Source organism: Pteropus alecto, unplaced genomic scaffold, assembly GCF_000325575.1.
Source record: "Pteropus alecto unplaced genomic scaffold, ASM32557v1 scaffold88, whole genome shotgun sequence".
Classification (NCBI taxonomy): Eukaryota; Metazoa; Chordata; class Mammalia; order Chiroptera; family Pteropodidae; genus Pteropus; species Pteropus alecto.
The window spans coordinates 1,788,474-1,800,594 of record NW_006494611.1 but is presented as its reverse complement, the minus strand read 5'-3'; the positions used below and the strand labels follow the sequence as shown (position 1 = coordinate 1,800,594).

The window sequence follows — 12,121 nt, the reverse complement described above, 5'->3', positions numbered from 1 at the left end:
TCTCTACCAAATAAGAACGGTAGCGATAAAAGCCAGCAATCTTGTACTTCCTACCAGTTCCACTTTCCACAGTCTAGACATCCTACCTTTCATCTTGCCATAATTATAAACATATTTAATGTTTCTCAAAATCTGTAACTCTTGCTTTTACATAGAATAAAAGTATAAGCTGTTCCTGTTATCAGACAGGTAAATGTAATGTCAAGCATTTATATTCAGCAAATCAAAGTAATACTATTACTGAACTGTTTCTAAATGACCATACACTTTGCTCTACAGGCTCTTCTATTCACCTATCATTTTCCAATTGGTTGCTTAAGTGTGATTTCCTATTCTCATTGAGTAAATGTTCTTTAAAAGTGATAGCTCTCTATTATAGCTAAGAGACTACACGCCTCAAAGTCAAAACTCCTTTTGGGGAATGAGCCTAAGGGAAGGAATATTACTAGGGTACATTTCAGAAATAAGGTTGAGACTGATTTTCATAATCATTGGGGGTGGGGGGTTGTCTACTAGCATTAAGTGGGTGGGTGAATGGGCAGGTAGGGCAGAGATATTAGACATCCTGCAATGCATAATAGTCCTGCCAACGAAGAAATATCCTTTGAACCAGACAACTTTCAAATGCCATGTCTGATACTCACGTTGGTAAAAATCTCTTTAGAATAATATGAACCCCTTATTTAAATATAAACAAACAAAATATTTTGTATGGATTTATGAATTTTACAAGAATACAACTACCAGATAAATTGAAGATATACTTTGCTTTGTCAGTACTTTATAAAGAATTGTTCACTGTTTCAGAAAACTGCACCACCAGTGGAAATGACACTTGAAATTTGAGTTACCAATACGCTACACATTCAGTAGTTTGCATTAATAGCCATGCATTCACAATGATTATAGCAACTGGTTATTATGTCTAGTGTAGTTATAACTGAGCATTTACATACTGTAAAAGGTATTATTTAATATAAATGTGTTTCTTTATTTTCCCTTCACATGATAACTAGGGTTTTAATGTTGATTTCTTTTTTAAAAAAGTTATTTGTATATGCAGGTTATATATTTAAATTTTATTTCAGAATAAAGGGCATTTATAAAATATTTGTTAGAAATAGGGGACATTGGGATCAATAGGGTTGAAAAGCAATGATATACTTGGATGGCCAAAAAGTAACACATTACAAGTATTCGCTATATTGGGTCTATAACAGAATCACTCATGTCAGAAGATGTTGGTTATCCATGAGCAGTACAGCCAGTATTCAAACCAGGAAACTACAAATATTTCCGAGTAAGGATTTAAAATAATGTATTACGTAAAAAGTCTAAACAATAAGAACATAAAAAAAATACTGAAGTTAAAGAAAGAGATGCTGCATGAATCTCATGTAGACAAGAATTGAAACAAAAGAGAGAAAAAACTAGAGTGGAATTCAATTGTCTTATTAATTTTATATGCTAGAAACCTGAGAAACGAGCTTCACAAGAAAGTAAAACAAGTCTATACAAGGTTGAGGAGGAAAAAAGGATTCATCAAATCCAAAGCTACTGCTATAAAAATTGGAAAATTAAACTTTAAGCAGAGAAGTGATTATTTAGCAACACTAGGTCAAACTAATTCTGAAAATGTATTTTAAAAAACACAAAAGAATACTTTGGCATATTTTCAGTTTTTACAGCAAGTAGTTAATTGATCCTGCATAATGACTATTAAAATGACACTGCTGATCTGAAATTCCTGCCTTCTGGCATGTTCCTAAATATAATGAAAAGAATTTACTTTAGCAACCAAAGAGTATTTACTGAGTACTTTCTATGTGCTTCATAGTGTGCTAGGGACCACTGATCATAAAAAGAAATATATGACTTAGTCCCTGCCCACTTGAAATTGACAAAACCTTAGTGACTTAGGCCCTATTAATCTTAGACATCATTTAATTTCCTATTTCCCCTCACATATTTAAGATCAAATTAGAATCTTCTGGTTTCAATATGGGACACCCACCTAGTAAGCAACTAGATATGTTTAAAGGTTAGGAAAGAGGATTGGACTTGAAATTGAAACCCAACAAGTATAATGATGATGATTAAAGTCAAATATGTGTATGAGACTGCCTATTAGAAGTGTACAGAGGAAGTAAAGAATGAGGGTAAGAAATGGAATTCTCACAGATATCATTTAAGATACATGTAGGAGAAGAGAAATAAGCAAAGGAGAAAGATCTCAGAGAGCAAGAAAAACAAGAAGAGTGGTATGGCAGAAATCAAGGAAGAAGTTGCAGAAAGGAATCAGTTCAACTAAAAAAAAAAAACTACTGAACTTATTAGAAAATCATTGGTGGCTTTTGCCAATACCAACTGAATATAGTTAAAAGGACTACAATGGATTGATAATTGTAGTGTAGATTGATAATTGAGTGGAGAAGAGAGTGGGGAACTGGAGATAGTGGTTATTGAAAAGCTGGATAAAGTAAAGATTTTTAGTGTAAGCAATTTATAAGCATATTTTTAGGTTTGAAATAAAGAATCTGGTAAAGAGGGAGAAAAATACATTTATAGGAAAGAAAAAATTATTGGAGGATCAAAGAAGAAAAGAAAATGATCAAGAGCCAAGGTATAAAGCATTAACTTTGCAAATGGACAGGATCTCACCTCACTTAAAATGAAGAGAATTTTTTTAGTTGAACATGAAAAATGGAGAGAGCTGAAATTATATACTATCACATTTTCTTTACTGGTAATTCTAAGAAACACTTTTGTGATGAGTTGATAAACTCTCATCAACTGAGTAACTAAATTGTTACTCCGTGTTTACAGACTTCATATCTTCTTAGGCTTTCTGAATATACTCGTATCTCCAATGAATGCTCAAATTGCTGTCACAAATCAGATCATTGGTTCATCACTTTTAGATTTAATTCTAAACTTCATATTCACTTTTTTATTACTAATAGATATTTATTGTACAATGAAAAAAACATAATTAGGAAATTAGAGATTAATTATTAGTGGTCATCACACTCACTTCTGATAAGCGAAGGCATTGGTTCTCACCAATGTTCTGGACTTCACAGACCAGTAAAAACCTTTTAATTGGGAAACCGATATAAAGTTGCCAACTTTTTATTTTTCCAGGCAAGAATATTAACAAAAAAGAAAATAAGGAAAACAAGCTAAGATATGGTAACTAAATATAATGTGTTATCCCAGATGGGATTTTGAGCCAGAAAAAAAGGATATTAATGAAAAACTAACAACATCTGAATAAGGTTTGGAGTTTAATTAATACTAATGTATTAGTATTGGCTCATTAATAGGACAAATGTAGCATAATAATGTAAGATATTAACAAGAGAAAAATGGGTGAAGGGAACATAGAGGAATTCTCTATTATCTTTGCAATGTTTCTGTAAATCTATAACTATTTTAAGATTTAAAATTCTTTAAAATTTAAAAAATTTTTAAAACAAAGACATCTATAAATTTAAGCAAAGACATGTACACATATACATACATACACGCACAAACATACATGCATTACATTGAGCTAGTTTTTCTCATTTCGTTATAAATCACTAAAAACTTTATCTCAATCTACAGGAAATATAATCATTAGGGAACCCAAGATCTAGGAGACAATGAAGAGTCTTAAAAACATCTGATTATTTAAGAACTTGGGCTTTAACTGTCTCATAATAAATTCCTGTTTCTTTTTTATTTTGCAAATATACGCTGGAGAAAAAGTTGATCAACATTGGTAGAAAGCACTGCATCAATTCCCTTTTATGCTGCATAAAGAGTTGGATCCGTAAAGTCTGAGGATCTCCCATATATCTAAGTTTAAAGGCCAGTTTCTCCACATTTAAATTTCAACAGGAAAACAATGTTATAGAATACTTTACTTCCCTGTCTTTCAATACAAAAGAATCAAGAAATACCTTCACATATTTGCTACAGTTTTCCGAACTTCTATATTAAAGAGTATGGTGGAAAACTGAGATAAGCAAAAATATTTATAGTCCCTTTGTAGCCAGCCAGTGAAGAAACAATTTCCTAGGTAACAGGTGATTAAGTACTGAACTACTTGAGCTTTATCTGCCAACTGCACTCATTGCAAGGGACTCTTCAAAGGGAAATCTCAGAATACCAATATGCAATACAAGTTTATTGAGAAAAATGTGCTTCATACTATACACTGTACCAAATTCAAGTAAAATTATTTGACCATTCTGAAATATCAATTATCAAATAAATATCTTTATTGTCTCTTATAAACAATGTGAGAAATTACCAACAAAGTAACAATTATTACAAGCATACTTGATACCAGCAATAATAAATGCCAGAAAGCAATGGAATAAGTAGTATCTTTGATATGTGAAAGTGAAAGTAATTGTTAATTTAGAATTGTCTTCCTAAATTAGTTTACCACCCATTAACCCTTGCTTAAAAATAAAAGGATGTATTTCAGCAAGAATAAAAATCCAGAGGGAAGAGATTATATGCAAGGAACAATGGTGAGTAAAAGAAATCACTAGATCCTTTTTGCTAAATCAAAATGAGTAACTGTTAAAAAAATTAGAAAATGTTCTGAGTTTAAAAGAAGTAGAACTACAACACACATTGTGGGAGAAAATACTTGCTAATCACATATGTGATAAGGGTCTTATATCTAGAACATATAAAAAAAATTCTTCGAATTCACTTTTTAAAAGTTTTATTTAATGAGCAAAAGATCTGAATAGGCACCTTTCCAAAAAAAGATATACAAACTGCTAAAAGAGACATGAAAAGATATTAGAAATCATTAGTTATTAGGGAAATGTAAACCAAAACTACAAATCCTCACCCACTATGATGGCTATAATCAAAAAGCAAGTGTTGACAAGGATATGAGGAATACTCATACATTGCTGGTGGGAATGTAAAATGGTGCAGCCACTTTGGAAAACTATTGACAATTCCACATAGTAACTCAAGTTAAAAATAGTTACCATACAATATAGTGATTCCACTCCTTAGGTATATAACCAAGAAAAATGAAAATAAACATCTACACAAAAACTTGGATCTGAATAGTCAAAGCAGCATTACTTCTAATAGCCAAAACGTGGAAACAAACTAATATCTACTAATGAATGGTTAAACAAAATGTTGTATATCCATACAATGGAATATTATTTAGCAATAAAAAGGAAAGACTGCACAACTCTATGAATATACTAAAAAAACTGAATTGTATAATTTAAATAGGTAAATCGGTTGAGTTATATTTCAATAAAGCTGGTAAAAGAAAAAAAGAACTAAACTATTATAGTAATAGTAATGTGGAAGGTGAGAGAGGGAATATTGGCATTAAAATTTTCTAAATCCCTATATAATTTACAGGCAGATAGAGATACTCAATACATAGGCATGGCAAGAAAATAAAAGATGAAAATACAACCCATAGCGTCAACATCATCAAAAGTGAAAACAGGAATAGAACAAATTCAATGCAAAGATAATAAAAATTCTAGAAAGATTTTCCACAGAATTAGACAAACTAATTATAAATCGCATATGTGAGTAAAGAACCAATGCAATTCTGAAAAAAAGAAAAAGAATTGGGGGTTCTGCTCAGCCAGTTATCAAGAATTATCCTGAAAATTCTATAATTAAGACAGTGCGGAGCACCAAAAGAGCAACAGATGAATAAACAGAATAGAGAAATAGAAAGAGAACATGATATTTGAAAGAGAATGCTGGTTTATGACAGAGAAGGTAAACAACACAGATTGGGGGAAAAAGTGACTCATTCAATCAACAGCACTGGGACAATTAACTTTCCATATGAAAGAAAATTATTTACTTTCTTCCTTATACAAAAATCAATTCCAGATATGTTAAGGACATAAGTGTTGAAAAAATATATTTTAACACCATTTAAAGAAAACATTAGAAAAATAGCTTAATGATCTTGGGATAGGAATTTCTAAACAAGTAATAAAAAGCAAAAATCATGTGCCTATTAAATTTACCTATGAATAAATTTAAATTGTCTATATCAAAGACACCAACAACAAAGTTAAATTCAAGGAACAGACTGGAAGATATTTACAACATATGAAACAAAGAATTAGCATCCAGACTACACAAATAACTAATATGGAAAAGGCAAACTAAACAACCCAATAAAAAAAAGGTAATCTGGTCATATGAATGAAATACAGGACACCTGAATCTCATTAACATCAGGAAAATGCAAATTAAAACAAAATGAGTTACAATTCACATCCATCAGATCAATAAATTTTTTCAAGTCTACAATACAATGTGTTGACCAAGAGGTAGGTAAAGGGGAACTTTCATGTTCTGAAAAATATTCTGGCCATATCTAGTACTAGTCATATGCGTATACCCCCCCGACCCAGCAATTCCACTTTTAAGTATTCCAATTAAAAAAAAACAAAACAGTGTTTGCAGCTGCCACTGCACTGTCATCGGGCTGCCTCCACTGACTGAGCTCCAGCCCAAGGAGAAGGAGGGTAACCAAGGTCTCTCTACCACGGTTGGTACAAAGGGGACTGCCCACAAATTCACCAGCGGTAAAACACAGAGGAAGCAACTGGCTACAAAAGCCGCTGGCAAGAGTGCACCCTCTACTGGAGGAGTGAAGAAACCTCATCATTACAGGCCTGGAACCGTGGCACTCCAGGGAAATCAGATATCAGAAGTCCACTGAACTTCTGATTCTCCAACTTTCTTTCCAGTGTCTGCAGCAAGAAATTGCTCAGAACTTCAAAAACATCTGTGCTTCCAGAGTGCAGCTACTGAGTGCTTTGTGAGAGATCTAGTTGGCCTTTTTCAAGACATCAACCTTTGTGCTATACATACCAAGTGTGTAACAATTATACCAAAAGCCAGCCAGCTAGCACACTGCACATGTGCAGAATGTGGAGAACACAGAACGTACTTAAGAATCCACAATGATGGGAGACATTTCATTCTTTAAAAAAAATTCTCTTCTTCCTGTTATTGGTAGATCTGAACGATAGCTTTCATTCCCCCTTCCCCCACTCCATGGGATCAAAAGGAACTTAAGTATATGATAGTAAGTGGAAAAATAGGGGACAGAAATCAGACATCGGCAGTTTTTCCATTTTTGTTTGTGTGTGAAATTTTAATATATATGCGGGGACATAAAATATTAATGCAAGTCAAAATGTTTCAGTGAACAAGTTTCCAGTTCAACTTTATAAAACTATAAATAAACCTGTTAGATTTTTCTGGACAAAAATAGAATTTGGATTTTTTAAAAAATGAGTAAATTTCTTGTTAATGGCAAAAAAAAAACCCACATAAACCTAAATAAGAATAGTCACTGAGGTATTTTTTTTGTATTAGGAGAAAAAAAAGACAACAATGCAAATATCCAGTAGGGAAGAAGAGACTCCTAGAAGACTGTCTAGACAGAATTCATGGTGATAGTGTCAGAGCCTAGCAACATGCTATCACAGACTAGGTGTTCATAAAATGTTTGAGTGAATGAATAAATAAAAATGAAAGAAATGGTGTTACCTCCAAGTGGATGCAGAGTTGAGAAACAGCTTTTGTTACATGGAGAACTAAAACAAAACAGACCAATATCCCTGCCTTTTTAAGATAAATGAGACAAATAAGAAAATTATAGATATATTAAATAGTGATAAGTGCTAAGAGAAATAAAAAGCAGAGAAGGGAGATAGGGAAGGGAGATAGGGAAGTATTGGGGCGGGTTACAATTTTACATTGAATGTCCAGAAAAGGCCTCACATATAAGATAACTGAATAAAGACATGAAAGGAGTGAAAGGGCCAGCAGATAACTGGAGGAAGAACATTCCAGGCAGGGGTAACAGCCAGGGCAAAGATCTGAGATTGAAGTACTGTATGCATGACACATGAATTGCAAGGGGCCAGGAGAGTTAGTGAAGAGTGATGGGAAAGAAGTGGTTTTGGAGCGGGTGGGGAGCGGGATACAGGTCAAGTAGACTTTGGTTTTTATTCTGAGCAAAAAGGCAAGTCCTTAGAAGGTTTTAAACACAGGAATTACATGATCTAACTTGTGTTGTAATAAGATTGCTCTGGCTGCTATGTTGAAAATAGACTGCAAGGATAAAGGGATACTGAATGGTAATCATAAGGTTCTTTGGAAGATCTGGTCAAGGTCCCCACTTTAGGGCTGCTGGGATACTTAAGATTCCTCTAGTGCTTGACCCTCCCTAACCAAATGAAAAACTGGGTATCTAAGATATATGTCTGAACATAGAGATTAAAGAAGAAAATACTCAAAGATCTAGGTTTTTAAACATTAATTCCTGAGATTAAAACCTATTAATCACACACCAAAATAATACCACCATAGGGCTGTGCTTCCTTCTACTCTTGATTCATTCCTTGAGAGAAAGGCAAAGAATGCAGGTACTTCCACACTGATGCTTACAATGGGCCAGCTGCTGCTTTGAGCGCAAGGGATATAAAGACCAACAAGATACAGGCCCTCCCTTAGATATTTACAGTCTAGTCTAGTGAGTGAGATATCTAGACTTAATGTGTTATACAGAAACACAGCAGCACTAGTTAGAACTATAACATGAGCCACAAATGCAAGCCACATATGTAATTTTTAAATTTCTGGTAACCACATTTTTTAAAAGTTAAAAAAAAAAAAGGTAAAATTCATTGTAATAGTATTTTACTCTACCCAATATCTCCAAAATATTATTTAACATGTAACCAACATAAAAAATTGAGATATTTTATGTTCTTTTTCTCCTACTGTTTTTGAAATCCTGTGTGTATCATATACTTAATATCTCGACTAGTCACATTTCAAGTGTTCTGGAGAGCAGTTATGCAGAATAGGCCTTTTTTTTTTTTTTTTTGGAAAACTGAAAATAATTAGAAATTTTTAGGTATAGGACAAAATAGTAGAGGGAGGCTTGGACATTTTCACAGGTAAAAGGAAAAAAGTAAGAGTAAGTATACTAGTAGAGATAACTGATGGGGACTGTGGAGAATGGGATTAAGAGCACAAGTAGTTAGCTTAAAAAATGGATGGTCATACCTTTGTTTGTAACAGGTGAAGGGAAGAATTAAGTATAGCTATAAGCAAGTTCAGTAAGTGTGATTGGTAAAAGAACAGAAAGTTGGGAGAGTTGAAGAAGTGTTCCATTTTGTCTGAATTAGAAGACGATCTTATCAGCCCTTCCACCATTGCCAACACAAATCTGAAGGGACTACATTTATGGTACAATTTAAGAAATGGCATCTTAGTATGACAACATTAAGGTGCATTTTTGTAAAATTACAGTAATTTTCTAGCTTTCTTCTGTACCTGTCAATCTTAAATTTTGTCACTTTAAACACAGAAACACTACTATGGATTCATTCTTTCCTCCTCTATTCAGCAAACAAGTACCCAATGTCTAATATGTGCCAAGTACTATGAGACAGTGAGCATAGAGATGAATAAGGCCCTCACTGACCTACATTTGTAACCTCAGTACTTAGCATATTATGTCTGCACACAGTAAATGCTTTAAAAACATAGCATTGCATTGCTCTATAAATGTTTCAAATCAACTAATACATGTATTGACAAAGACTTTCATTTAAAAGTCTAAAGTAGTGCTGTCCAGTAGAATTTTCTGTGATGAAAATGTTCTACTCTTATTTATCCAACACAGTAGCTAAGTCACATTCATTTTTAATCTAATCTAATTATTTAGAATTTTAATTTTAACAGCCAATGTGGTCATCGACTACCACACAAATCTGAATATTAGAATACAATGAATAGCTATTGGTATTTCCACTATTATGATCAAGGTGTTGTTGACTATAATGAGTTATTACACAAACTATGCTGTTAGAAATGGGTACACTATGGATAATACTAATTGTACCAGAAAAAGATTATAAGAAAATTTTCTTAGTGTAAAATAACTTAAGCATTATGAGCAAAAAAAAAATAAAAGAGAAAGAAAAGAAAAAAGAAAGGATATTTCAATCTTTTCTTTTCACTCTATTCCCCCAAGGGAAAACATTGACCTCACAACCTCCTGATTTTTCTCATCGTGTCAAATAGTGAAAACACTTTGTAGAGATAAGAAGTCAAAGATTTCTTTAATTAGAAAGAAATTACTAGAGCATACAGTTGTTTCTGTAATAAAATGACAATTTTTTTTTTTGGCAAGACAACATAAGTTGTTCAACATCAGAATTCATATAATCAATAAAGTGTTTATAACTCCAAAAACCTGTCCTTGTGATTTGCTTTTCTCAAATTTGCCCCCTTTATCTGAACTTTTAAAATGAACCTATTGCTAAAAAGACATGAGACTCAATCCATTGATCAAATGGAAGTATAATCTAAACTAGACTTTAAGTTGAGTAATTCCTGGTATAGTAACTAAAATAGCTGTTTATGACTGGGATAGTAAAAATATACTTTTATTACTGTTTATCCACTATCCTTAATGTATCAGTTAAGTGACTGTACAATGTTAATCAAAGTCACAAAGGCCTACATTGCCAGAGGTCTTATTACATACTTAGATTTGATAAAAATAAAACCAGTGAAGTGAGCAACTAAATGTCAGAGATAGCATTTTTATGCATAGCAACTTGTTCAACTTGTTAACCACCTGGTAAGGCAGTTGTCTTGTAAATTAAACCACACAACTTCCTGCCCTTCCCTTTAGTTGTGTTCATTTAAAGCCATTTAAAAAAAAACATTACCGTATTGTCGAGCGGTTAAACAACCAAGATTTTATTCAGGTTAACAAAAATACCTAACACTGAGAAGTGCTGTCTTAATCTGCTAGAAAAAGCTTTAAGAGAACCACTTTAGAATGATCTTCCCATCATACAAAAAAAACACCATCAGGTAACTAAGCCTTCTATACATGAAGATTGTCAAATCAAAAGCATAAGATCAGACCTATAATAATTAACTTCCAGATTCGAGTTACTGTGTTATGGCTTAATGCAACAAAGCCAAAGTATTACCACAATATAGTAGTATAACAATATTATTAGCTTGGTTTCCTAATAAGGCATACACCTGGGATATCTGAATTTACAATTAGCTGAACACTGAGAGCCAACATTTGTTTGAGTGGCAGGCAGTTCTAGTTTTATTTATAAGTTTTTTAGACGGACGTCCACTGCAAAATTAATCAACAGAAAGCCGGTTCTGAAACAGCATACTTCCTAAGTCTTAACATTAAAATGCTGTTCCAGAGCAGGGAAAAAGAGTTAACGATGCTTTAGTCTGACAAAAATCGTTTTTGTTTCACTGCCTTTTGAATGAGTAAACAAAACCACTAAATTGTGGAAGAATTTAATTAATGCGATTTAGAAATTAAAGAGCAGCTAGCAACAGACCTCATAGGGACAAGGTTAGGCTTCTTCGGCCAGGAGCAATTTCTGTCCTAATTTGTCACTGCTGCCTCAGCGTTTGTAGTTGCCAGGAGGTAGTAGGAAAGATTTTTCCCTCTGAATTAATTCTGAGAAAGGTAGCGCTTTTGAAATGTCTTAAGTCATCCTCTTCTACGATTCATTTTCTTCTCCAGATATTCCATGGGTTCCAAACCTGTCTCGCTCAAACTGCCTTTAGGAGAACAGGGAAAAGTAAGGTCTACATTTCAAAAGTTTCGCCTGGGGTGGGGTGAGGACAAAGTAGGAAGGAAAATGTAGTCCTTCATAAATGTCGTACACCTTTTCCGAAACTTGACGGGCTGTTGTGATTATTTTCTTTCCCTCACCCAGGCCTTGTAACATTTCTTTCGTTGAGTTTAGACGAGATAAGGTACCCTCCTCGATAATCAAAGCAACAATGAATCGTGACACTAATTGAAAACTGACAAGAGGGAGCTGCAGACAAATTCTTCCCCTCCCCTTCACTCAAAACATGTCCCAAATTGCTAGAGGCAGGAAACGCAAGCCTCTTTCCTCTCCCTCGCCGCGTTTGCTCAGGGGTACGGGACGCCGACCCCGCTCTGGACTCCGCGCCTGACCGCGGCCGCCCAACAGCGGCGAGGAGGAGGGAGGAACCGGGCAGCGCGGGGCAGGAAGCGGCCGCCTCC

At 33.8% G+C, this 12,121-nt stretch overlaps 1 protein-coding gene across 1 annotated transcript in view; it reads right to left on the bottom strand.

Moving 5' to 3' along the window:
- ATP11B (ATPase phospholipid transporting 11B (putative)) overlaps positions 1-11,435 on the bottom strand; it is a gene marked incomplete at its 5' end in the record, with an annotated part of 99,673 nt that extends 88,238 nt beyond the window's left edge. The window contains one exon of the mRNA XM_025042257.1: positions 11,421-11,435. Coding sequence (XP_024898025.1) covers positions 11,421-11,435 — 15 coding nt within the window. The remainder of the gene's footprint in view (positions 1-11,420) is intronic.
- Positions 11,436-12,121: the final 686 nt, after the last annotated feature.